Genomic DNA, 27,980 nt, shown 5'->3' with positions numbered 1-27,980 from the left:
TAATGCCATCAAACGGGAAACTGAAGGAGGTAGGCGGAGTTAATTATAACAAAGATTGCTATGCATGGGAGTAAAAATATAGGATTATACCCAGAAAATTTTTTCAAGAACGGGGAAAGATCCACAAATCCTTCTTTAAACACATGGTTAACATGAATGTTGACACACCTCTGCTATATGAAATGTTATTTTTCTGCTATCCTGACCTCAGCTATAATTAAGAGAGTGATAGGCCAGATTCAGGTCAAACCCACAAATCCCTCTGATAGCAAGTTTAAACATTTGTTTTCAACTATTTTTTTAATAAATCAGCAAGCCAATACCCACATTGAGTAGTTTTGGGCAAATGCTTGTGCAAAAAGAATTGAAAATACAAGTGTTAGATTCATGTAAAAACGGGATATCTTTCTGAACGCAAATGAGATGGAAAACATTTTTATGATCCAAAACAGTTTCTGTAAGTTGAGAGGTAGATGTGCAGAGTATGACATAACATTTATTTAGGCTCAACATTCCAGGGCTGAATGATTATAGAGTAGACAGCTATATTGTATTTAGGATAAATCCTCACAGAATCCTACTAGAAAATGTGAGCTGATGAACCACAGTGTGATTGAACCATTTCAGGTCAACTCCATTATCATGGCTCACACGGAACCACATAAACTGCAACGTAGAACGGTTTAAAGAATGGAAGATAAAAACTGGCTTAAAGAAACAGAGACAATAATAAATGAAAAATATAAACTGCTTTTACAATCAAAAATAATTTACTTTCAAACACATCTTCAAAAGAATTTTGGTTCAGCATTGGGAAAGATTCAGACATGGCAGTCAAAAGCTGGTATATGGGCTGCCTCATACAAATGGCCCAGAGGAAAAGGTCATCTTCTACTTTCAATTTAAGAACAATGTTCAATGAAATCACATGATCAATAAGACCCAGCTTTGATAACCGAAAATAGACAAAGTTCCATGACTTTTTTTTTTATATACATAAAAGGATGTGTCTATCCGGCTGGACATTCTTAGACTTGATAGAGAGAACGGCTCGCATAATGATTCCTGGTCTTCTTGAAAGAGGAGTTCAAAGTAGTCTTTATTCTTCTTTACTTAATGTGCATTTTAGAAAGCAATATTTGAGCTGTCATAGTTTTACAGTAGCATGCATTTCCCAAGCATTAAACTGACCATCACAAAGCAATGTGAAATTCACCAGCCTGTTCGCAATTCACATGTATTTTATCGTTATCACAGAGGTAATACTGAAAGAAGTAACAAAATTGCACATTTACCACACCAACCTGAAGTCACAATGAAAATATTAAATTATGAATTCTGAACTGCAGGCTCAAAATGAGGGCCCCTACAACATCTGCATGCAAGGCAATCGGCAATGTTATGGGTGAAAAGTTGCCTGCATGGATGACAGTATTGGTAGAAGAGGAGCATGAAGACGAGGGCCAGACCGTAGGAAATTATTAGTTGGACCACTACCAAAGGGGCGCAAAAGTATTCATGCACTTCGGTCTTGAAAAAATACCATAAAAGTAGGAGCACCGCATTTTCCATGAACCGTAGAGAATAATAGATAAAGAGCCTGACCCAGTTCTGTTTCTTGCTGATTAAATCACGATCGCTGAGCAATAGTTGGACTGCCGACCAGCAGAACACATTAATTCCAGCGTAGAGGAAGGAAATAAGCAACAGTACTATAGTTGTGCCAAACCGTTTGTAGCTCTTCTCGATGTTTTCAGGGAAAGGCGAGTGGCCACACCAGAACTCCACCCAAGGAAGAAAGAAAAGGATGAAGAAGTCAAAGGACAGCACTGCGAAGATCCACTCCTTCAAAGCAGTGCTGAAAAGCACCAACACGGTGACTCTGGTGGCAATTTCCAAGGTCCGCCAGAGGATGATGCAAATGTAAGCGATTGGTCTCAGCCGGATCTTGTAGTCATCATACTTGATCTGGATGGAGAGGACGTTACAAACCAAGGCTCCGTACGTGACTGATATCAACGACAACACCATCAGAGCAACTGAACAGACACAAAAATTAGTGGAAACGTTAATGAAACATTCTGTCAAACAGCAAAATATCTCCACTAGTTCACCAGATTTTGGCCCAAGTTCTGTCAGGGTATCTAATTTCACGTGCAAAGGGGACTCGGATGTTTGCCTCAAATTCCAACTAAATCCCAAACCCTTCCCTCACCTTTTGGAAACTGGAAGGAGGGAAAGAGGAAGCAAAAATGCATTTCCACTGGTGGATGCATCCTTCAACACCTTTTGAAGAAATGCATATTGCAGATATTGCCTAGAGTGAATGCATTTTAAATAGAAGAGTGCAGGAGAATGAGAGCTGATCACAAGGAGGTGTACAACAACATGAGAGGAATAGATCGAGTGCACAGAGTATCTTGCCTTGAGTAGGGGAATCAATAACCAGACATAGGGTGAGGGTGGGGGGATTTTAGTAGGAATCCGAGGGATAACATTTTCTACATAGTGAGTGCATGGAACGCACAGCCAGAGGAGGTAGTATCGCAGCATTTAAGAAACATTTGGACAGGTACATGTATAGGACAGGTTTAGAGGGATAAGGGCCAAGTGCAGGCAGGTGGGACTACTGTAGATGAGACATGTTGGACGGTGTAGGCAAGTTGGGTCAAAGGGCCTGTTTGCAAACTGTAAGACTCTAAAACCGGGATCAGATTCAACAGTGACGAAGCCATACTGTAACAATCCAACAGGCCCTACTTTCCAAACTCTCATTTGAAGACCAGGCAGCCAGTCTAAGCACTAGTAGATACCTGCAAATTGCAACTCAAGCCTGGAATCAACAACAAGGGAGCAAAACTGAGAGAGGGAAAATAAGGTAAGATAAACATGAGGCAATAAATAAATAAATAAATAAATAAATAGATAGATAGATAGATAGATAAATGAAGATAGATAAGCACAGAGTATGAATGCTGGTGTGCTGTCCACCACAGAAAGGTAGGAGATGATTAAAAGCATAACTCATTGCACTGCACATTCTGGGAAGACAGAGGGGAGGTGAGTTGGTTCCCAACAGTGAGAACATCCAAATCACAGAAATATTCCTTTGGCTCAATAAGATACTATTCCTAATCAAGAACTAATCAATCTGCATTAAAAAAAAAAAAAAGACTTGGCCTCCACAGTGGCAATGAAATCCACAGATTCACCAACATCTGGCTGTCGCCGAAAATGTCGCCCAAGTGGGACAGGCCCTTAACATTCCATGTACAAGAATAGCTACTCAGTGAAGGTAAAAGATCGCACTGTAGCTGTGCTCTGGAATGGCCACTAGGAGGAAACACAACTTTTGAAATAAAGTGAGTAAACGTATGGGGGAGAAAAAAACTGATTTGCTTCATGAAGATTTTTCCAAAAGCCGTGTAAAATATACCCCATTTTAGCCTGATTAACTGATTTTCTCTGGGGAAACTGCAATATAAACATTTAAAAATTTATCTTTAAAAAAACAAAAACAAATAAATATATATAATTAAGTGATATTTTGCAATATTTGTCAGATGTGAACTACTTAACCACCAAAGGGACATTCTTTTGGCAGCAACATAGAAATCATGACGCATGCATTTAAATATTTGGTTTCACTGTGGTATTCTGCAGACAATATCACATACAGCAAAGTGAACCATCCTGAGACACTATGAAGAGAGACAGACCCATTACCTCGTGCAGGTGGAATGTAGTTCTCAATTACGCTAGCATACAGCTGAAGGACTAGCTGGGGCGTGGAACCCATGAATGCTTGAATAACAGTCGTCCGATGAAAGGCATTGCGATGGATACGCAACTTCCTCGTTGAGTGATCCACTTCTTTTTCAAATTCACTTGACTGACCGTGGCAGAGTTTTTTTTTCTTTGTAATGCTGACATATGGCTCTTCATGTTTCCCAGACTTGCAGAATACTACAATGGCTTCTATACATCTGTCAGAAATTAGGCCACAATTTCAAAAAAGTGTAAGTGAAATTTTGCTGTAGAACACAGGGAAAGAACAGTACAGAGCAGCACAGAAACAGGCTCTTCATCCCACAATGTCCATGCCCAACACGTGATCCATATCCCTCCATTCCTTGCATATCCATGTGCTTATCTCAAAGCCGATTAAGTAAAAAAGAGAGAGACACTGTGGGAATGGTTTTAATGATTCTAGAACCTCTTGTTGGTCTCTTCAAATAAAGCCCACCAGGTGAGTTCAAAAAAGAGTCATCTATCTATATAGTGTGTGTGTGTTGTGTGTGTGTGTGTGTGTGTGTGTGTGTGTGTGTGTGTGTGTGTGTGTGTGTGTGTGTGTGTGTGTGTGTGTGTGTGTGTGTGTGTGTGTGTGTGATCACATCGTCTCGAAAAAACGACGCACTAATGGCAAACTTTTTACATATTCCAGTATTCCGTTTTTTCCAGTCCAAAATGCCTTTTCTGAAAAATTCATGCTATATTTCTCCAGTTATTAATAAAAATGTACAAAAATCTGAAAAGACTTTGGAAAAAAAACCCCACTGTCTTCTTGCTCGCGCTGCAAGTGATGTCACCTCCACCGTACTCAGGCCCTGCAACCTGGAGCCTGGAGCCTGCAGCCAGGAGCCGAGCTGGGAGCGAGGGAGTATTGCGTTCAGGAACCAGCCATCCCCCGTGACAATGCAGCCCCCCCACCCCTCAAACTCTACCCCCTCCCTCTCTGCCCCATGCTCCCTCTCCGCCCCCCACTCTCTCTCTGCCCCCCTCCCGCTCCCTCTCTGCTCCCCAAGCCTCCCATGGGGGTTACAGGTAGGGGACAGGTGCGTTGGGGGAGCAGACCCAATGGGTCTGCACTTGGTCTAGTATACTATTAAAAGTATCGACCTGTTTGTCTGTCTCTCTGTGATCTCAAGAACTACTCCAAAACGGTGCACAATAGCGCAACATTTTTTGCAGAACCTTACTCAATTTTTACCCTATTGTCAATCTTGTCAAATTTCCTTCAGATTTGATTTCATGTTATTGATATTTCAAGGCTTAAAAAAAGCCAACTTTAACAAGATTTTTACTGTTAAAATCCTTCCTGCCAGCTTCCAACAAACTTTGACACAAAGTTGCAATACGGGAACACTCTGTGCTTCCCCCAACTTTTCACCTGAATGGGATATCAGTCCTCCACCCGACATTTGCAACAATGTTGCCATCATACAACACTTACTCCAGCTCCTGGCAGGCCAGTAGGGGGAGGGTGAATTTGTATTGCAATTGGGTAAGTGCAATTGGATTTCTTTTTTTAAAGTCCAGTGCTGGGGGAGGCAGGGGAGTGCTGGAATCTTATGTTTGGCAACGGGTTGAGTTGGGGGGGACCATGCAACGGGTCACAGTTGGTCTAGTTATTTTATAAATTTACGCTATTAAGATAACTATTGAATGATATGATAGGGCATTAGATAATATACTAACAGTGCATGCGATATTTGCCTATCCATTTGTTTTGTTCAAGTGCTCTAATTAATGTATTTTGTAATTAAAAGATATGTTTACTAATTGAAAGATGCATTTATATTCTGACTGCAAAGAATATTAGTTTTGCACTTATGATGTGACTGGAGTTATTATGGACAAAATGGTAAATCAAATCGTGCAGATGGCACTCCCTTTTTCTATGTGAGTCAGCTATAAGACATTTACAGGTTAAGCTTTAGTGCAAGTACAAAGGGATTTTTGTTTTCTAGTGTTGTTAAACCTGTTATGACTGGGTGCACCTCCATATGGAAGCTGTTAATATTTTACAGGGTATTTCTTTATTCTACAGACATTTTCTGTCTCTATTTGACTTTACAAAGACAATACATTCATCATACCTTGGTTTTGGCTGACAATATTTACTGAACTGCTCTCTGACATAATTTAATGCAAGTCTATGCCCTGCCTAGCAGGATAAATAATGCAACATTGCCACTTGGGATGAGTGATTACAAATAGGAGTGGATTGGCACACCACACAATAAAAAATTACTAGTTAAAACCTGCAAAGTTTAATGCTCTCTTCATTTTCCACACCGCTGCTTGATTGCTTCCTATTACTTCTTTAGCTTTTCTGCTTTGTTAGCCATACTAAAAGCAAATTGTAAATGCCATTGTATTGAATTGCAAACAAAATATATTTTGCAACTTTTCTTGAATATGAATAAGATATCTAATAGCTGGGAGGTGGGACAGGTAGTGATTGAAATGCTACAAGATGATTTCATGTTAATTATTCCAATGGGAAATACATTGATGTCCTGAATTAACGTACAAGATTGATTTTATTTTAAAGCAAAGTTCCAGATTAATAGCGGAGGGGAGGAGGAGAGGATGACAGAGGTGGGGGAGGGGAAGAGGGAGCAAAGATTAGAGGCACAGGGGAAGCGAGAGGGAGAGTGGGCAGAGATGGGGAAGAAGGCAAGATGGAGTGAGGGAATAAATAAGTAAAAGTGGGAAAATCACATTGGTTGACTATGAATAACTGACACCAACAACCATTGTTAACCTGATGATATGTCCCAACTGCAGCAGATGAAGCAGCAGTACAAATGTCCTCCTTGCCCCCAGTTCCCGATGGATTAAGATGAATGTAAACTGAATCAACACAGATGGTACCAGCATGAAGGTGATGGTTAGTCCTAACCAATATGAATCGTCCCAGCGGCTGTATGAGGCACATAGCACACCACCAGCTACAGTTTCAGCTATGAACAGGACTGTAGAGATGATGATACTGGCTGGCAGCTTTGCCCGGTGCAAGACAAGTGTTGGTGAGTTGCAATCAGCTTCTGTTCCATCAATGCTCCCTAATGTCTCCATTCCAAACTCTGGCAGCAAGCTCACCTGTAAATAAATTACATACAAGTTAGACTATACGTAAATGTAATCAACAACCAACGCATACAGATACTTGAGGCTATGCTCTATGCAAGTGAACCAAGGGATTCAAAATACCTTGCAGCTCAAAAACTTATCATCAAAATCAGTTTTCAGATTTCTAGACTCTTCAGCTCATTTTGGTGGTGTGGAAATAGACGGAGCACATATTCATGCACCTCAAAAAGGCAACCCGTCTCAGTATGCACAGCATTGTTCTATTATGCTGAACCCTCTCCTGTTAACAAGATCTAAAATAGTGAAAGCCAATTCAGACCAGTGACCACGTTTGCTATATTTTCCAGACAAATCAAGTGTTCCGTTAACGTTCACTTGCATGAACTCTAAATCATTACCAAATAATGCAAATCATCTCACAGATTTAATCTCTGATTCAATACATGGGAACAGGTTTTTCTTATCAAAGGAAAAGTGGGAGAAAAAAAGGGTTGAAAACACAAACAACCACATACACAGAAGCTGCTAGAGAATTCAGGAATGCAAGGGTTGTAACAGTTCTAGTATTTCTTATGATCAAGAACTGTATCAGAGCTATATTTTCCAACAAAAACAAATATATTGATCAGCATGTGCTGAATTTCAGAATACTTAAGCTTTAATACTTAATACTTGAACTTAGAAATTGAATTGAATCACTGAACTACTGAATCACATAATTATATAGCATTGGTGGACATTAGTTCAAGGTGCCTGGCTAGATCCTTGAAATCCCGTCAATCACATTTACCTGCTCATTGCCATCAACTAGCATTTTCTTGTCTCCTTTCAAGTAATTTTGATTATAATTAAGGAAACTGGAAAAACAGCATCTCATATGCCAATTAGGCAGCCTACAACGCAATGGCATGAACCTCAAATTTCAGGTAACAACCCCCCCCCCCCCCCCCCCACTGATATACACACACCTATCTTTCCATTCCCCAAACCGCTGTCACAAGTTTCTTTCACTCCTCGACTTGCTCATCTCCCACCCATCTCCGGATCCCCTATATTTCTCCCGTTCCCTTATTTCTACCATCCCTTCCTCTAGTTCCACAATTCATTCCCCATCTTCCTTATCAGATTCCACCATCTGCATCTTTTTGTCTTCTCGCTTATCACCTCCAGCCTTGATTACTAATGCCACTCATCTCTCCCCCACCCGACTCTTCTGTCAATCAACCTCTCTTCACCTGGATCCACCCATCACTCACTGGCTGTTGCACCGCCCCTTCCCACTCACTCCTTTCTACTGGTATGCCCCCTCTACTTCATCAGTCTGGAGAAAGGTCCCAACCCAAAACATTGTCCATTCATTTCTTCCTGACCAGTTTCCTCCAGCAGTTCGTATTTTACTCAAGATTCCAACATCTGCGTCTTCATTGATCTATTGACTTGACTGTGCACCCAACTTCAATCCATGGCTCCACACCTTCATTTCACCACCCTATTCCTGGGTATATAAAGGACTATAAGGTTCTTAGTTACATAAACCACTGCCCATTCCCATACACCCTCTCTACTTATTAATTCTGGAGGAGCACTCTACACTTAGTACAGCATGTTTAGTTACTGCATTATGAACCCTGCAAGTATCATAAGCCTTCATGTGTCTCACTTTAAATTCTTTATCATTGATCATGTATGGAGGTCTGACATTGGTGCTCTTCCTTTCTTAATCACTGGAATATGTTTATTCTGTACCTGAAGCACCACTTCTTTGAAGCCTTCCCACTGTTTAATTACTATTTTGTCCACCAATTTTTCAATCCAATCCCTTTCAATTCATTGCATTTGGTCCACTTCACATTAAATACTTTTAACATTTAACTGTATCTGCTATTCAGATGACATTCCGCATACCGTCGCTCAAAATGTGCTTACATTTCATTTCATTTCCTTCCTGAAACAGACACAGTACTGTTTCTTTCTTGGGAAACTCAGCGGGTGCAGCAGCATCTATGGAGCGAAGGAAATAGGCAACGTTTCGGGCCGAAACCCTTCTTCAGACTGATCAGGGGTGGGGGTGGGTGGGGACAAGAATGGGAAAAGGAGGAGTAGCCGGAAGGCTGGAGGGTGGGAGGAGACACCACTGACGAGCACCAGGCCACCATCTCCAGCACCATCACCAACTTCATCCACTCCAATGCCCTGCCCGACCGAGCCTCCAACCTCATCGTTCCCCAGCCCCGCACAGCCCGATTTTACCTTCTCCCTAAAATCCACAAACCTGATTGTCCCGGGAGACCCATTGTCTCCGCCTGTTCGTGCCCCACCGAACTCATTTCCAAATACCTTGACTCCATCCTATCACCCTTGGTTAAATCCCTCCCTACCTATGTCCAAGACACCTCAGACACTCTCCGTCGCCTCCGCGCATTCAATTCTCTAGGCCCTCACCCCCTCATCTTCACCATGGACGTCCAATCACTATACACCTCCATCCCCCACCACGATGGTCTCACAGCCCTCCGGTTCTTCCTCGACCAGAGAAGCAACCCATACCCAGCCACTGACACTCTCCTCCGCCTAGCGGAGCTGGTCCTCACCCTCAATAACTTCGCGTTCGACTCCTCCCACTTCCTCCAAATACAAGGCGTAGCTATGGGCACACGCATGGGCCCCAGCTATGCCTGCCTATTTGTAGGTTACGTCGAGCAATCCTTGTTCAATACATACCAGGGCCCCATCCCCAACCTCTACCTCCGCTACATCGACGACTGCTTTGGTGCCACCTCCTGCACCCGCACACAACTGACTGACTTCATCCACTTCACCACTAATTTCCACCCGGCACTGAAATACACCTGGACCATTTCCGACACTTCCCTACCATTCCTTGACCTCACTATCTCCATTGCAGGTGATAGACTTCTAACCGACATACACTATAAACCCACTGACTCCCATGGCTATCTGGACTACACTTCTTCCCACCCTGCTTCCTGTAAGGACTCCATCCCCTACTCCCAATTCCTCTGTCTACGCCGCATCTGCTCCACGGATGAGGCGTTCCACACCAGGACATCTGAAATGTCCTCACTATTCAGGGAACGGGGGTTCCCCTCCTCCACCATAAATGAGGCTCGCACCAGGGTCTCTTCCATACCCCGCAACACTGCTCTCTCTCCCCATCCCCGCACTCGCAACAAGGGCCGAGTCCCCCTAGTCCTCACCTTTCACCCCACCAGCCGTCACATACAAAAAATAATCCTCCGTCAGTTTCGCCACCTCCAACGTGACCCCACTACTCGCCACATCTTCCCATCTCCCCCCATATCTGCCTTCCGCAAAGACCGCTCCCTCCATAACTCCCTTGTCAATTCTTCCCTTCCCTCTCGGTCCACCCCCTCCCCGGGCACTTTCCCTTGCAACCGCAAGAGATGCAACACTTGTCCCTTTACCTCCCCCTCGACTCCGTTCAAGGACCCAAGCAATCGTTCCAGGTGCGACAGAGGTTTACCTGCATCTCTTCCAACCTCATCTATTGCGTCCGCTGCTCTAGATGTCAGCAGATCTATATCGGTGAGACCAAGCGGAGGTTGGGCGATTGTTTCGCCGAACACCTCCGCTCGGTCCGCAATAACCAAGCTGACCTCCCGGTGGCTCAGCACTTCAACTCCCCCTCCCACTCCGCCTCCGACCTCTCTTTCCTGGGTCTCCTCCATGGCCACAGCGAGCAGCACCGGAAATTGGAGGAACAGCACCTCATATTCCGTTTGGGGAGTCTGCACCCCGGGGGCATGAACATCGACTTCTCCCAATTCTGTTAGTCCTTGCTGTCTCCTCCCCTTCCTCAGCTCCCCTGCTGTCTCCTCCCACCCTCCAGCCTTCCGGCTACTCCTCCTTTTCCCATTCTTGTCCCCACCCACCCCCACCCCTGATCAGTCTGAAGAAGGGTTTCGGCCCGAAACGTTGCCTATTTCCTTCGCTCCATAGATGCTGCTGCACCCGCTGAGTTTCTCCAGCTTTTCTGTGTAACCTTCGATTCTCCAGCATCTGCAGTTCCCTCTTAAACACTGTTTCTTTCTTAGTGGGTAGGAAATGTTATTTTTTAATATTTCAAAACTTCCTTCCCTCTTTGCACCCTGTGCAGTTGATATTAGGTTAACACACGTTCCTATTATTTTAGTAGGTTTTACATCTTTCTGCAACTTGGTGGAAAACTGGCGACAGCATACACACAGAAGGGTAAAACAACTGTTCTCCGATTTTAACTAAGTAGTTAACCTCCCCAGCCACTCACACTAACCTTCCCATCACCATTGCTCCAATCAATACTTTCACAGTTCCCCCTCCATGTCTACATATACTTTTTCTAGTGTATTTTGTCATCATGAATTTTTGGTGTCAAAGAGCTAAAATTTTAGGTGTGAAAGAGCTAATAGTCAAATCTAATAGTCAAATCTAAAATTGAGTAATTCTTCTACAAGAGCATGGTCTAGTAAAACAAAAGAATGACTTGGTGCCACGTCTGAATGACTTTGTAAATCATATGGAACACAATATGGAGGACAGGTTGTCTTTTCAATTGACAAAGATGGCAACCTGCGTAATAACATGTTCTTCTTTTCAAGGCCATAAAGAAGCCACGATTGAAAAAAATAGCTGACGCTCTAGAGATAAGTAATAACTTGTTATTGGATGAGCTCGATTTGAACCCAGCTTTTCTTATATTTTGAAAGGCTACAGAATCTTTCAGTCATGCAATATTCAGACTTGGTAGGAGTGCTTTACTGATAAGATAAATGTATAATTGTGCTAAATCTCCTTTGTTCTGGGAGTGGGAGCCCGAGAAGCACTGAGCAACGATTGTGCTCATTGTAGATCTTTGCCACTCCCGTCTGACGAATCAATTAAAGATTGCCACGGTTTACCTTTAACAGTTTTTGTTGCTATCTACTTTTTAAGAAACAAACTTTGACACCCAGCCCCTCAATCACACTAACCTTCCCATCGCATTGCTCCCATCAATACCTTCACAGTTCCCCCTCCATGTCTACATATACTTTCTCTACTTGTATATTTTGTCATCATGAATTTTAGGTATCAAATTCTCTTTTTCTTTAAGCTAGTTTTCTGTTTTATATTCTGTACAATATTCTCATGATGGAACCAGGGGCCTCCTGGGCAACATTAACTCGTCAGTTTCCTGTCATTTGCATGAATATGGGGAGTAACTATATCATGAAAATCTTGCTTGCAGCAGCATCACAGGCACATAGTTGTCAAACAAAAACATTAATTACACATTAATTATACAAGTTCTACAAGGCAGCAAAGAAAATCAACAAAAAAATAAGAAATTCATACACTTTCATGTGCACTGTATTTGCATTCATTGATCATGATATGAGGATACCATTAATTATCTTAATATGTAGATACATAGATCGGAGATCTCGATGAAACTTACCGAATAATGGAAGGCATAGATAGAGTGGATGTGGAGAGGGATGGGAGAGTCCAGGAACAGAGGGCACAGCCACAGAATAAAAGGATATATCTTTAGAATGAAGTTGAGGAGGAATTTATTTAGCCAGAAGGTGGTCAATCTGTTGAATTCATTGGCACAGATACGGAGGCCAAGCTATTCGCTATTTTTAAAGTACAGATTGGTAGGTTCTAGATTAGTAAGGGTATCAAAGGTTATGATGAGAAAGCAGGAAAATTAGGTTGAGAGAGAAAAATAGATCAGCCATGATGGATGGCAGAGCAGACTTGATGGGCCCCAATGGCTTTCTTCTGCTCCAATATCTTATGGTCTTATAACCTATTGGAAACATTCTTAGAACAAATTATTGGTTTCAAAAATAATTTTAGCCTTCAGAATTAATTTTGCCTCTCCCATTTTCATTTAGGAATATAGTAACATGGCAACACACTTCGTCTATGGTTTAAGCTATTGTGCAAACATATTGTAGACGGAAAAATAAAGCAGCTGATAAATAAGTAACAGACAGGGAATTTAACCATGAAAAGCAAATATTTACTATGAATGTCTAAACTAAATTGCAGTCTTTTCGATTAGCATTTTTATATTTCTCACCTTTGCAATAAATGAAAACACTGTTCAAGGCTTTTAGCCGATTTTTTAAATCTAGTTCCGGTTAGAATTTAGATTCATGCATATTGTGCATTTAAATAAATAACCGCCAAATTCTAAAAGGAGAAAAATGACCACAAATGAACATGTACTTGTCTCACTGTGGCTTGGTTTACTGTTAAGCTCTTTAATTCATTCATAACTTCCTTGCAATAACTGTGTCAATCTAATTTGCAATATGGAAATTATCTGCAGCTAACTTTCATTTTGAATGGGTAAGATTTGAATACAGAATCCCAAATAAAACTAAATCATTTCCCTTTCAAAACATTTCTTCCACCCCATCTATATGTTGATATTGACAATGCGGCATTCATGGAGTGGAAACTATTGTCATTCCAGCTGTAGAAACGCCATTGTGTTCCAAATTTGGACGCACTGTAGCAAAATGCATATGCTTAAGAATGACTTGACCCTAATACTCTATCCCCGAAGCCTCTTGTGGAATATGAATAAATTGCTCAAACTTTCAAAATGGCAATTATCATCACATCACTCTTCATTTCAAAAAATGAACCATATTTAGCCATCCAAGCTGCTTTTCCCTTCCAAAATATTTGAAATATCTCCCAAATCAATGTCAAATTATTTCCATGACCTCACCTTTTTTTTAAAACCTCCCCATTCAGGCCTTCCACAGCACTGACACCATCCTCCAATCAAAAGCTACAAATATTATACTGTGAAGGCATATAGTACTTTTTCTTTGGTTTTCTAAACCTCTCCGCCTTCCACCACTCTATTCATTTGTAAGATGATTGACGCAGCCTCAGCGGGCCTAAGAACCCATGCTGTACCTCTCTGTGGCTCCATGACTAAAATTCACCTTAACATTAACTCTTTGACCAAGAGGTGGTTCCATCTTCTTCGGCATGGTTTACATACACATCTGTGCAGCAGCTTGCAATGCTTTTCTATGTTAAAAAGGTACCTATCTAAACGCAAGTTAGAAAAAATAAAATCTTATTGTAAAAGAGGCTGTTTTTCCTATTATGTCTCTACTGGGTTATTAGAAATGTTATCCATATTATGCCATTGTGTTGCTCTACTGTTAACTGTTAATTGTTCCCTTTTCAATTAAATGCTCATTTTACCTGTGTACATGATTGAACTTTTTAAATTATTATACTCAACAAATTAATATAACAACTCGATGCAAAAGAAAATGTTTCATCTCTGTCCTGGATCTGATTATCTTATGCAAGTATCCTCTCGGTATCCTCCTGTTTTGTTAAAATAATTAAAATATACTATATTTAAAGTTCAAAGTTACTATATACATTTCAAAATGATACAAATTTATTTCTTTGCTTCAGCTAACTCCTTAATAACGATTTAGTTTTATGAGGAGGTAATGATGTGATCAATGAGGGGAGGGCAGTGGATGTTGTCTACATGGATTTAAGTAAAGATTAAGATGTATAGGATTAACAGTGACTTGGTCGTATGGATTCATTATTGGCTTGTGTAGGAAGGAACTGCAGATGTTGGTTTAAATCAAAGAGAGACACAAAATGCTGGAGTAACTCAGCGGGACAGGCAGCATCTCTGGAGAGAAGGAATGGGTGACATTTCAGGTCGAGACACTTATTCGCAGAGGATTATTGGGACACAGCTACCAGCCTTGGAGGGCATCTACTACACACGGTGCCTCAGGAAGGCCGTCAGCATCCACAAAAACTCCTCACACCCTTGTAATAGTCTGTTCGAACTCCTACCTTCCGGCAGACGTTACAAGGCCTTCTACGCCCGCACCTCCAGACTCAGGAACAGCTTCATCCCCAGAGCCTATCGCTGCTCTGAACCGGCCCTGCTGAGTGCCCCCCACCCCCATGAACTGGATTCACGCACATCGACCCGGCACAGACATATTTACACTTTAGACTGTTTTACTGTTCTTTTTTTTTATAAATCATATTTCTCGGAGTATCGAAATTTTATTACTTGTTTAAGTTATGACTATCGGATGGAAGCTGCATACCAAATTTCATTGCACCTATGTGCAATGACAATAAAATATATTATTATTATTATTATTCAGACTGATGGTCTGAATCGGAATCAGTCTGAAGAAGGGTCTCGAGCTGAAACATCACTCATTTCTTCTCTCCAGAGATGCTGCCTGTCCCACTGAGTTACCCCAGCATTTTGTGTCTATCTTCATTATTAGCTTACAGATAGTACATAGAGGGTTGTAGTGGAAGGATATCATTACGGTTGGAAGTCTGTGACCAGTGGAGCTCTGCAGCGATTCCTATGTAGTTTGTGATGTATATTCCGTTGTTGAATGAATTATGGGTAATGATGAGTCCGTGTATAGGAGGGTGATCAATCATCTGATTGATTGATGCCAGAACAGGTGGTCACGGTGGTGCAGCGGTAGAGTTGCTGCCTTACAGCGAATGCAGCGCTGGAGACCTGGGTTCGATCCCGACTATGGGTGCTGCCTGTACGGAGTTTGTACGTTCTCCCTGTGACCTGCGTGGGTTTTCTCCAGGATCTGCGGTTTCCTCACTCACTCCAAAGACGTACAGGTTTGTAGGTTAATTGGCTTGGTAAATGTAAAAATTGTCCGTAGTGGGTGTAGGAGTGTGTTAATGTGCGGGGATCGCTGGTCGGCGTGGACCCAGTGGGCCATAGGGCCTGTTTCCACGCAGCATCTCTAAACTTAAAACAACAACCTTGCTGGTTGACTGGTTGCATCACAGTCTGGTTCGACTCAAATGCCCAGGAATAAAGGAGATGACAGAAAATGTGGACATTGCCCAATCATCATGGACACTGACCTCCCTACCATAAGGGATCTACAGGAGGCAGCCAGCATCATTAAGACCCCACACCACCCAGGCCACACTCTCATTTCACATCTGCCTTCAGAAGGAGGTGTAGGAGTCTGAAAATATGACCTTCAGGTTCAGGAACATCTTCTTCCCAACAACCATCAGACCATTGAATACAAAACAACCGCCTTGCTTGTATTAGGGGCTTCAGGCTTTTGTTTAGTTTTACACTAATATTGTATTTTTATTTATTGAATTTTTTTATTGTTTGTTTTATTATGTTATCTTTTGAGTATTATGTTTACAGACCTGTAATGTTGCTGCAAATATATATTTCATTGCTTCGTTTCGGTACATATGACAATTAAACACTCCTGACTTTTAATGATTTGGATGTAAATGTGGTTAGTAAGTTGCAGATGACGCAAGTTGAGGACTGTGAGGAAGGCTGCCAAAATATACAGTGGGATATAAATCAGCTACAAAATTTGGCAGAAAAGTGGCAATCTCAACTAGTGCGAGGTGTTGTACTTTTGGAAGTTGAATGCAAGGAAGAAAATATACATTTAATGGCAAGATCTTTCACAGCATTGATGTACAGAGTGATCTTGGGATCAAAGTCCACAATTCCCCAAAAGTGGCAGCATGAGGAGATAGTGATGAAGAAGGCAATATGGCATCCTGACCTTCATTGGTTAGGGCATAAGGATGTTGGTTAGGCTGCATTTGGAGTATTACGTGTAGTTCTGGTCACCCCAATACAGGAGGGATGTGGAGGCTTTGAAAAGGTGCAGAGGAGGTTCATGAAATGATGCCCAAATTAGGGGATGGTAGCTACAGGGAGAAGGTGGATAGGGTTGGATTGTTTTTCTGGAATGCCAGAGGATGAGGAGCAACCTAATAGAAGTATATAAAATATAGACAATAAGAACCTTTCTCCCAGGATGGAAATATGAAATACTAGAGGGCACAGCTTCAAGGTGAGAGAGGTAAAGTTTGAAGGAGATGTACAGGGCAAGTTTTTCTTTTACACGCAAAAGGTGCCCAGAAAGTGCTGCGCGGAAGTGGTGGTTGAGGCAAATACGATAGTGGCATTTAAGAGCCTTTTGAATAGGCACATGGATATGCAGGGAAATGAGCAATGTGGATTATGCACAGGCAGATAAGAGTTGGTCTTGACATCATGTTTGGCACAAACATTGTGGGCTAAAGCCCATTTCCTGTCCTGTCCTGTACTGTTCTGTGTTCTATTTTATCATTTCATTTATTTTGCTCTTTCACATTTTACATTTCTTCACACTCTTCTGTCCAAGAATTCACCTGCCATGTGTCCACCCTCTGGCGTGTGCATCTGCTCGGAGTCAGTTACCCTACTCCCGCCATAGATGTTTTACTGTGAAGGATCAAGAAAAAATTAACAATTTGCTTTCCGTCTATTCATTTGATAACTTGTGTCAATTTTAAGGTAGTGTTCCTCGGCTGTGTTGAAATAAAGAAGGAAATATTTCACTAGAAAATTGTGAAACAGTTGTTAAACCATTCCATTCATAACACAGATGGTAAAGATTCCACACAATTCAAAATGGTTACTTCACACTTTTTTAAAAATGTAGCAATATGTAGCAATAACTTAAAAAAAGACAATATGAAGAGCATTTCACTTGGTGTTTGTCAATCATACCCCACTGAAGATACATTTGCTCCTTAAAGATGATACATACGAGGATTGTAGAGGGAGTCTTGATGCTCAAGTCTGAGTTCTATTGCAACAAGATGCAAAGTATGATTCAGGTAATCTCTAGTGCTCTAAGTGTGGAGATTGCATTTTCTCTCTGTAACTGACCAAGTGTAATCCGTGACTCAATACTCGGGATGTCAATATTTGTTTGCTTATCCTTTTGACAAGTTTGGAGGATTTGCAGGGACAGTTCTTGCTTTGAGATATCATCTAATCCATCAAATAATCAATAAACTACACTTAAATATTCAGAATGAACTCCATCGGGTTCATTCACCGATGAACCACATTGTAGATCTTACTTCGAACATACACTTGGGAACTGAATTCAGATTTAAAGCACATTCTGTGATATTAAAGCAGCATTCAACATAGTTGCCTAGCAACAGCACTGAAGTAGTACTTCCACTGGATTAAACATCCACTGCCTATTCCTTCAAGATACAGGTACCACCATTTCAGTATGTATTTGGGGTCAAGGAAAGAGCGTTCACGTCGCGGCCCTGTTTCAACCAATCTTTCCACCACCACGCACAAGACGCACAAGAAGCGCAAGACAGACACCATTGTGCAGATGCCGAGAAGTGTTTTCAGCTCTGGCTGAACAACTTCTAATCTTGTGTGTGGACTCGATAAGAAGAAGAAGAGTATGTATTTGCTACAGGATGCACTGAACAAACTGGCTGGATTTCATCAGCAGTACTTCACAACTTCCCCCCTTCACATGGCAATCATTCTAGATTATTTTATTTTGAAATACTTCTTTCGAAAACTATATTTGAACCAAGTGTAGCACAGCATCCATTGGTTTGGATGCACAGCATGTAAGGAAGATTATTTTTCATCTTCAAACTATAAAGGGTTACAAAAAATCTGTCCTGATTATTGATATTTGGATCTCTAATTTCTCAACAAAAGTCAGAAAAAGACCAAATCTTTGAATAACATAAATACTTTACAGAGAATTTAAAACTTTAACAAATATTTCTTCCTTGATTTTTCACTTTTAGCTCGAGTTTTTCCACGAGTTTGTGATTATTATTCAAAGTAAAATTTACATGCAAATTAGAGTAACTGGTTAAAAATATCCTATTTTAATTACAAACCAAAATACATAACATTTATTATGACACTCAAATAACATTCGTCACATGGACCGCCGTGAGGGAGAAGGACAATAGAACAATGGGGACCCGGCTTTGGGTGCGCCACTGTGAGAAGGCGGGGGGGGGGGGGGGGGGGCACCGTAAGTGCAGGGTGGGGGAGGGGGAAAACAAAGGAGGGCCTGGCGGGGATACAGTGTATTCTGCAAGCAAAGAATTTCACTGGGACTTGTCACACGTGACTAAAGTATTCATCCATTTATTCAGGTGTGAACAACAACTTAGAAACATAGAAACATAGAAATTAGAATTTAATTTTGGGTTTATATTGTAACTTTAATACCTTCTCTTTAAGAATATATGGACAAATAAATGGCAGGTGAAGTTTAATCCATTCAAGTGTGCGGCTTTGCACTTTGGGAGGACAAATGCATGAGGAAAATAAATAGCAAAACGTACAGAGGGATTATGTGCTGCTGTAGTAGATTAGATGATAAAGAAGATGCACCTGCCTTCATTGGTCGAGGTTAGTCACAAAATGCTGGAGTAACTGAGCGGGACAGGCAGTATCTCTGGAGAGAAGGAATGGGTGACGTTTCAGGTCAAGGCTTTTCCTGATTGGTCGAAGCGTTGTGTATAAAAGATGGGAAGTAATTTTGTAGTTGTATACAACTTAGATAAGCCACATTTGGAGTTGTGTGTGCAAATCTGGTCTATGTTATAGGATGCGACAGCTTTAAAGATTCACCCGGGCATTACCCGAATTAGAGAATATTAGATTCAAGGTTGCACAAAATAGCTTGATTTCTCCGAGCTTTGGAGGTCAAGGGTTATCCTGATAGCAGATATAAATATATGAGGGGCTTAGCTTGGGTCGTCAGTCACACTCCATCAGGTTCATTCACCGATGGACCACATTATATATCGCACTTCAAACATACACATGGGAACTGAATTCAGGAAATCATAGGCACATTCTGTGATTAAAGAATGTTACAGAATGTCAAAGAATGTCACCATCCCTCCCCACCCCACCCAACAGCATACAAGGACCAAACAATAGATATCATGGGTATAATATGAGAGGGGGAAATTTAAAAAAGATTTCAGAGAAAGGGAGATTTACGAGGCAAATTAAAAAAAAAAAATGAAATAAGTGCCTGAAATGAGCTGCAAGGAGAAATTGCAGAAACAGATAGCAAAGCAACTTTTATAAGGCATTTAGATAAATCCACAAACACACATGGAATGGAGTAAAACAGACCATGTGCAGACACATATGTAGTTTAAGCTAGCACCAAGGTCGACATGATGGACTAAAGTAACTGTTCCTGTGCTGTAGTGATCTATATAATTTGACAAACTTTAACAGCAATTTAAAGGAAGTACAAAACTAAGTTCCCGAAAGCTTGGTCAAAGGAACATCTTATAGATGAAACATTTTGAAAAGGATTTCTGGGCTAGAGCAAGTTAAACGCACTCTGCCAACAGTGGGACAAAGATAGCAGATGGAACACACAAGAGTATTTGAGGAATGCATTGCCCTAATAAGGACTGCTGGTGGTAACAGTGTGAGCCTTCACAGTTTTGCATTTGATTCACATAATCACATTTAACAGATAGTCTGTGTGATGAATTAGTCAGAATTCTAAGACCAGACAGAATCCAAAATTCTTGTCTTATGTGGTGTGTCTAACAACTTATTGTTCACTATTGGGACAAAATAAAATAAGGATTGTGTTCAATCATTTAAGATTTATCCAATTGAGGAAATTAAATCATATTTCAAATAGGGACATGTTCTTTCCTAAATAAATCAATGTTATTCTGCCAGCTATGGCATTTATATAACATAGTCCCGCCTCCTTACTTTTATTCTAACATAGAAAACAAAGCAGGTCGGTTATCCCAAGTGTGTGTGTTTTCAAAATGCAGCAAGTATCACTTAAAGTTATCATCAAAATGAATTCACACATTGCCCTGGGGTGGGAGATTGCAACCTTCACGTGGTCTGCCCTGTTTAGACGAATGCAATCAACCTGGCATGCACAATCAAATAAAACAAGTTGCCCTACAACTTTAGGCTGTGTACACCATATGCGAAAAGAAGACACATTGCCCTGCATTTACCCCAATTTAGAATTTGTTGTATGTTTAACACATGTAGTATTAGAGATTACTGCCAATGGCAAAAGCATGCCTAATACATTCAAAGATTATGCTATTTTATTCAACATAGAATGTTGAATACATTTATAAAAACTTACAAAATTCTTAAGGGGTTGGACAGGCTAGATGCAGGAAAATTGTTCCCGATGTTAGGGAAGTCCAGGACAAGGGGTCACAGCTTAAGGATAAGGGGGAAATCCTTTAAAACCGAGATGAGAATAACTTTTTTTCACACAGAGAGTGGTGAATCTCTGGAACTCTCTGCTACAGAGGGTAGTTGAGGCCAGTTCATTGGCTATATTTAAGAGGGAGTTAGATGTGGCTCTTGTGGCTAAGGGAATCAGGGGGTATGAAGAGAAGGCAGGTACGGGATACTGAGTTGGATGATCAGCCATGATCATATTGAATGGCGGTGCAGGCTCGAAGGGCCGAATGGCCTACTCCTGCACCTAATTTCTATGTTTCTATGTATTTATTGACGCTATATGCTATATTACAAGACTGCTTAAGACAAAGGAGCGGGAGAGTTTTTAAAATGATAAACAACTAGCTGTTATTATCAGTGGTGATTTTCGCTCTTTTGACCAATATCAAACAGGTTATTTTCTTTTACCACAAATATATTAAATAAGTGTAAAAGACAGACCATTAAGAACACAACAATGATAATAATCTCAGAGAACAGCTCTCAAGTGTACTAGAAATGTTGACTGAAGACAAGCCATTCGCACCATAACAGATCTTGCTATTCAAAAACCCCCATCTCTGAATGGTTTTTTTTTTTTTTTTTTTTTTAAAGTGCAGAGTATGGTGTTGCAGAGATAGTGCACATAAAACCAAGTCCAAGGGCCACCAAGATGTTGATTTGTAAATAGGGAATGGAGTTTAGTTTTTGTCATTTGTACCCAGGTACAGTGAAAAAGCTTTTGTTGTGTGTTGGGACCAAGGCAAATTGGTGCTATTTACACCTAGGAATTCGAAGCTCTCAACTATCTCCATCAACACCATTGATGCAGACTGGGGTATGTACACCACCCCGCTTCCTGAAACTGATCATCAGCTCTTTCATTTTTCTGACATTGACGTAGAAGTTGTTATCTTGGCATCGAGCTACTAAACTCTTTATCTATAGCCAATACGTCATCTCATCATTGTAAAAATAAGTTATTTGAAACATATTGTAAAAAATAGCAAATAAAGTCAAGTGTCATACGTCCCAGATAGAACAATGAAATTCTTACTTGCTGCAGCACGACAGAATATGTAATCATTACTAAATAACAACAAAAACTCAGAAAAAAGAATAAACAGTGCAACAATAATGTCTATTCTAGTTCATAGCTAATGAGGTTGTTGTTTTTAATAGCTTGATGGCTGTAGGGAAGAAGCCGTTTCTGAACCTGGACGTTACAGTTCTCAGGCTCCAGTACCTTCTTCCTGATGGCAGTGGTGAGTGTGTGGCCAGGGTGGTGTGGGTCTTTGATGATATTGGCTGCCTTTTTGAGGCAGCGACTACGATATATCCCTTCAATGGTGGGGAGATCAACTTTATGACTTTTTGCAGTCTTTACCGCTCCTCGACGTTCAAGTTGCCGAACCAGGCCACAATGCAACCAGTCAGCATGCTCTCTACGGTGCATCTTTAGGAGTTCAAGAGAATCCTCTTTGACATAACGAATCTCTCATATCTTCTCAGGAAGTAGAGGCACTGATGTGCTTTCTTTATCATTGCATCAGTGTGCTGGGTCCAGGAAAGATCGTCGGAAATATGCACGCCTAGGAATTTGATGTTTTTGACTCTCTCCACCATCATCCCATTGATGTAAACAGGATTGTGGGTCCTCAACCTTCCTCTTCCAAAGTCCACGATCAGTTCTTTGGTTTTGCTGATATTGAGAGCCAGGTTGTTGCGCTGGCACCATAAGGTCAGTCAGTCGATCTCACTTCTATACTCTGACTCATCTGTAATTCGTCCCACAATGGTGGTGTCATCAAAGAACTTGAAAACAAGAGTTTGCACTATGTCCAGCTGCACAGTCATGAGTATAGCGTGAGTAGAGCAGGGGGCTGAGCACGCAGCCTTGAGGTACTCCCGCACTGATTATCACTGAGGATGAAGTGTTTTTGCCAATTCGAACAGACTGTGGTCTGTGGATGAGGATGTCGAGGATCCAATTGCAGAGGGATGCGCAGAGACCCAGTTCCGGGAGTTTCGTAACCAGCTTTTTTTTTGTATCAAAAAATTTATTTAAATTCCAACACGATACAAAACCAAAAAAAACAAAACCGTGGTGACATACCATACCCACCACCATGTTACAAAATCATCAAACAACTATTTTACAAATATTCTATTAACTACTGTACAACTCCAGTAGAGGGGCAAGCATCTGGCTCGGGCAAAGCCCTCTTCCGCCTGGCGCCATGACTCGCGGATGGCCAGCTTGGCCAGGCCTAGGAACAACCCAACCAGGATATCTTCAGCCCTGCCTACTCCCTAGATCCCGTCACCAGTCCTTCGGTCACTGACAGCAGAGCCACTCCTCCCCTTGTGGACCCTTGGTGGAGTGGCGGTGCTCCTTGCCCTCCGGACCCTGGCTACAAGGCACACTCGAGTGGTCCCTCTACCCTCAACAGGAACGACGCTGCTCTTGGTCTTGCCGTCCTTCTCCAGGTCGTCTAAAAAGGACCCCAGCTGACGTCGGTCATTCCCCTTCACCCCCTTAACTCCTTCTGAGGATGTGGTTCAGCGAGCAGGTGAGCCTGTGTAGGTTTGGCCACTGGAGGGAGGCCAGTCTGGGCTGATGTTGAGCTCCTTTGGTGACCTGGATGAACTCACGGATTTCCACCACAGGTATGAGTGGAGTGACGTCTGGGGGAGTTAGAACGTCCATTGATTCATTGTGTGAGGAGTCACCTTCCACCTGCTCACTGTAGATGGAGACACCATCCCTATCCCCGGACTCGTAACCAGCTTGGAGGGGATGATGGTATTGAACGCCGAGCTGTAGTCTATAAACAACAGCCCGATGTAAGTGTTTTTATTGTCCAAGTAGTCCAGTGCAGAGTAGAGAGCCAGTGAGATTGCATCCTCCATGGACCTATTGTGACATAGGCGGCGCGGTAGGCGGCGTGGCTCTGGCCAGCAGCAGCCTCTGCAGTCTGTCCGCGTTTTTATTATTTTCTGTCTGTGTTTTAATGTAGTTTTTGTTTTTTGGTGTGTGGTGGGGGGGGGGGGGGAGGAGGTCCAAGTAGTCCAGTGCAGCCGTAGAGGAGCCAGTGAGATCAGGTGCATCCTCCGTCCGGAGCGGTTGCCTGCTTGTGACGGTAGGCAGGAGCCCACGGCTCCCTGTAGTGGGTCCTGCAAGGAATTCTCCCCGCCCGAGTTGCGGGGGTCGAAGGTAGCGGGGAGTGGAATGGCCGCGGGACTTTACGAGCGCACACCGGGGGCTCCAACACCAAGACCCGGTGTGCGACCCCACCCGGCGTGGCTTCAATGGCCGCGGACAATCGCCATCCCAAAGACTCTGACATCGGGGGGGGGAGAGTGCAGTGGAGAGATAAGTTTTTTTTTTTTTGGCCTTCCATCACAGCTATGTGATGGAGAAATTAGGTGCATTTGTCTGTAATGTATGGCCATTTCGTTTGGACCCTAGGGGTCGAGGCGAACTGTGCTTAAGGTAGGAGTTTATATGCCCCATAACCAACCTCCCAAAGCACTTCATAGAAACATAGAAAATAGGTGCAGGAGTAGGCCATTCGGCCCTTCGAGCCTGCACCGCCATTCAATATGACCATGGCTGATCATCCAACTCAGTATCCCGTAGCTGCCTTCTCTCCATACCCTCTGATCCCCTTAGCCACAAGGCCACATCTAACTCCCTCTTAAATATAGCCAATGAACTGGCCTCAACTACCCTCTGTGGCAGAGAGTTCCAGAGATTCACCACTCTCTGTGTGAAAAATGTTCTTCTCGGTTTTAAAGGATTTCCCCCTTATCCTTAAGCTGTGACCCCCTGTCCTGGACTTCCCCAACAACGGGAACAATCTTCCTGCAATCTACATCACCACAGATGTTAGTGCCAGTGGTCAATAGTCATTGAGGCACATCACCTTACTCTTCTTGGGCACCGGTATTATTGATGCCCTCTTAATATAAAATTGGATCAAATTAAAACAGGTCGAAACAAAGTAAAATATCAGTATTTGAACTCCATGAGCTCATTTTCAAAACAACTGCTGGAGGAACTCAGCGGACTAAGCTGGGGGAACTCAGCGGACTTTCCCTCCAGAGATGCTGCCTGGCCTGTTGAGTTCCTCCAGCAGTTTGTTTTTTACTCAAGATTCCAGCAACCACAATCTCTTGTATCTCCCATTAATTTTACATAAACATTATTACTGTGTATTCAGTAAAAGTGATTGTTAATGCAATTTGCAATTATCAAACCAGGAATGTAATTGTTTACTATCACCATGATATCCCCTTCTGATTTCCACAATCATTCTTCTAATGCTCTCAGGAGCAGTACCATGGTGTGGATTCAATACAGGGTCTCTACAGCCCCTTTAAACGTGACCACTAATTGAATTACCATCAAGTGAAGCGATACTGCATCCAGAAGGACAATCTCACCACAATACAAATTTCTTCCATGTACATCTCATAATTATTTATCAGGACATAGGCAGCCATTGTATACTGAAATTCAGTTTTTAAAAAACTGGTTGTGCTCTCCAGTGAAATCATACTATACAAGAACACAATCAAGTACAGCAGATGGAGTAAAGAGAAAAACAGCTGACTGCAGAGTATAATCATCTAGCAATACAGTTACAGAGAAAATGAAGATAAAAACATTTCAAAGTCCGCTATGAGATAGGTTGGGAGATCAGGACCCCACCCTAATTTATGGAAGGACTGATAACAGCTGGGAAGCTATGCCTGAATCTGGTGGTATGTGCTTTCACGCATTTGTATCTTTTGCCCGACCATGGCAGAGTTTGCCAGCAGCAGTATATTAAAAATGACAATAATCATAATAAACCGTGATGGTAGCATGCTATAGAAAAACCTAGAAATGTCACAAATAAAGATGTTCAGAGCTTAGTTGCTTTAACATGCCAACCCATGACAATAAAGAACTATTAAACAGCCGATGAGGGGAAGCAGCTCCCATCCTCAACAAAGGTAAAGCCAATATGTAGAGGTCAGTGATAAATTATTTGCAACTGCCTTCAGTCAGAAGGGTCACAAGGCTAGTCGATCTCAGACTTCTATTACAGAAGCCAACCTTTTGCAAATTACATTCACTTTGTACAACATAAATGCCTGAGAGGACAGGACAAGTTAATGAAACCCAACAAGGTGGCACAGTTGCACAGCAAGGAGAGCTGATGCCTCATAACTACAATGAAACAGATTAGATTCAGGCCTCTGGTGTTGCCTGTGGAGTTGACTTGTTCGGCCTGCGATTGCATGGATTACCTCTGGGTGCTCCCTTTCCTCCCACAACCCAAAACACGCAGTTAGTAGGTTGCACAACATACTGTTTTAGTTCGCCAGTGTAAATTGATGTAAGAGCTGGATTTCTGTCAAGAAACGACCATACTTGCTAATGGTCACTAATGTCAACTCCAGGTATTCAGTGCAAAAGTCCCTCAAAACTGTGTTCTTGACAGAAATTCAGCTCTTTCATCAAATATCGCTCCACCACAAAACCAGATGTGCGGATGTTCACGAGTGAATGCACAATATTCAGCATACAGTTCAATCCATTGTCGTATGTACCAACACATCTCATGTACTTCACTGCAGCATTATCACACCAAACAAAAACGACGAGCTAATATTAGCGCAGATGACAGAGCTTGATCAAAAACTGTACAAGGGGCAGCTTAAAGCAATAAAATAAGGCGAGGAGGTAGAGAGATATTAAGACGGAATTCCAACGATTTACACCCTGGTAGCTAAAGGCACAGCTACAGATAATTAATTGCAAGGATGTGCAAATGCCCAAGCGTGAAGGAGCCCATTAGTTTGGGAATAAAGTTTGACGCAGTCTGCAGGGAAAGGGATGGAATCTGAAAACACAATGACAAACAAAACTAAGGCGTCGCTTAAATCAGCAGCTAGTTTGGGTTAACATAAGGGTGTGATGTTCAGAGCTGTGTTGGGCAGAAGCAAATATACTAATCTTTGGGCAGAAGTCAGACACCGCTCAGGAAACATTTCGCTAGGCAGAGCTCCAGTGTTGATCACATTTCAAATTTGTGTATCAACAACGCCGGCAGATTAAAGAATTGTGTTACCATATGAACATATCCTTAGTTACCTGCGCCCCAACTGGCCAATACACGTCAATTAATAAGTCTGTACAGAAAGGTTTACACCGAAAATAGACACAAAATGCTGGAGTAACTCAGCGGGACAGGCAGCATCTCTGGAGAAAAAGGAATGGGTGACGCTTCGGGTCGAGACCCTTCACACCGAAAAACGTTAAGACATAATCTAAAAGTTTACCTGTTACTCTCAGCTTGTTTGTGAGGGGTTACAATTGTCACTTTCCCAAGTACAACAGTGACAACGTTCTTTAAAAGTGAGTTATTCCATTCAGGGCGGCCAGAGGTCGTGAAAGAAGCTCATTGAAAATATCCCTTTCACGGGTTGACGTGCCCGGGCTGCCGAGGCAAACCTGGTTTATCAACAAACACGTTTCTCCGACTCGCTGAAGGCACAATGTCGCCACTCTCTGCCAGAGTCGGACAAATAACTTACCCGCAGCGAGGGGCAGGAACTGCCATGGACGCGCCGCCGCCTCCAGAAAGTCCACACCTTCCCTTCCCGCTCAGCAAGGAACAAGTCGGCAACAAATTATCCCTGAGGTAAGTGTAGACCAAAGATTCTGGTGTAGACTCTCGCCCAACGGAGGGCTTTTGCTTTGACTTCTGGTTTTGAAATGCAAATCTTGTTAAACCCCGCCTCTATATTTAACCAGGAAAGTTTAAAGTACCGGACAGAACGCCCACGAGTTTTCTTTTCTTCTCAAACCTGTTGTGCCGCGTCAATGTGGCCGTTCACAGCTGACGCTGTCTTTCTTGGTCTGCCTGAATACAAGCCAAGAGTTTATTTTTATCTCGCCTCTGTAGACTCAACTTTTAGCACC

The 27,980-nt window shown here is 42.1% G+C and overlaps 1 protein-coding gene across 2 annotated transcripts; it reads right to left on the bottom strand.

Annotated features, from left to right (window-relative positions):
- Positions 1 to 3: 3 nt before the first annotated feature.
- xkrx (XK related X-linked) lies at positions 4 to 27,730 on the bottom strand. Of its 2 annotated transcripts, none has more exons than XM_055643689.1 (4): positions 27,338 to 27,474; positions 6,551 to 6,888; positions 3,727 to 3,986; positions 4 to 2,039 (listed from the first exon to the last, which is right to left on the bottom strand). In XM_055643689.1, exons 2-4 carry the CDS (start codon positions 6,862 to 6,864, stop codon positions 1,330 to 1,332), a joined length of 1,284 nt encoding a protein of 427 aa, XP_055499664.1. In that variant the 5' UTR covers positions 6,865 to 6,888; positions 27,338 to 27,474; the 3' UTR covers positions 4 to 1,329. The 2 variants fall into 2 exon arrangements, with proteins under 2 accessions (XP_055499664.1, XP_055499663.1); XM_055643688.1 differs by lacking the exon at positions 27,338 to 27,474 and adding an exon at positions 27,593 to 27,730 and having other exon boundaries at positions 6 to 2,039.
- Between the last annotated feature and the right edge of the window lie 250 nt (positions 27,731 to 27,980).

The sequence above is a fragment of the Leucoraja erinacea genome, chromosome 12 (assembly GCF_028641065.1).
Source record: "Leucoraja erinacea ecotype New England chromosome 12, Leri_hhj_1, whole genome shotgun sequence".
Classification (NCBI taxonomy): domain Eukaryota; kingdom Metazoa; phylum Chordata; class Chondrichthyes; order Rajiformes; family Rajidae; genus Leucoraja; species Leucoraja erinaceus.
This window is presented reverse-complemented; position numbering and strand designations above follow the sequence as displayed.

What these genes read in the sequence shown, in the direction of transcription:
- xkrx (XM_055643688.1), bottom strand. Translation starts at nt 6,864, where the DNA reads ATGGAGACATTAGGGAGCATTGATGGAACAGAAGCTGATTGCAACTCA. An exon ending in CAGTTGGGACATATCATCAG is followed by an intron (nt 3,987 to 6,550) that starts GTTAACAATGGT and finishes AATTTCTGACAG; the next exon opens with ATGTATAGAAGCCATTGTAG. An exon ending in CTACATTCCACCTGCACGAG is followed by an intron (nt 2,040 to 3,726) that starts GTAATGGGTCTG and finishes GTGTCTGTTCAG; the next exon opens with TTGCTCTGATGGTGTTGTCG.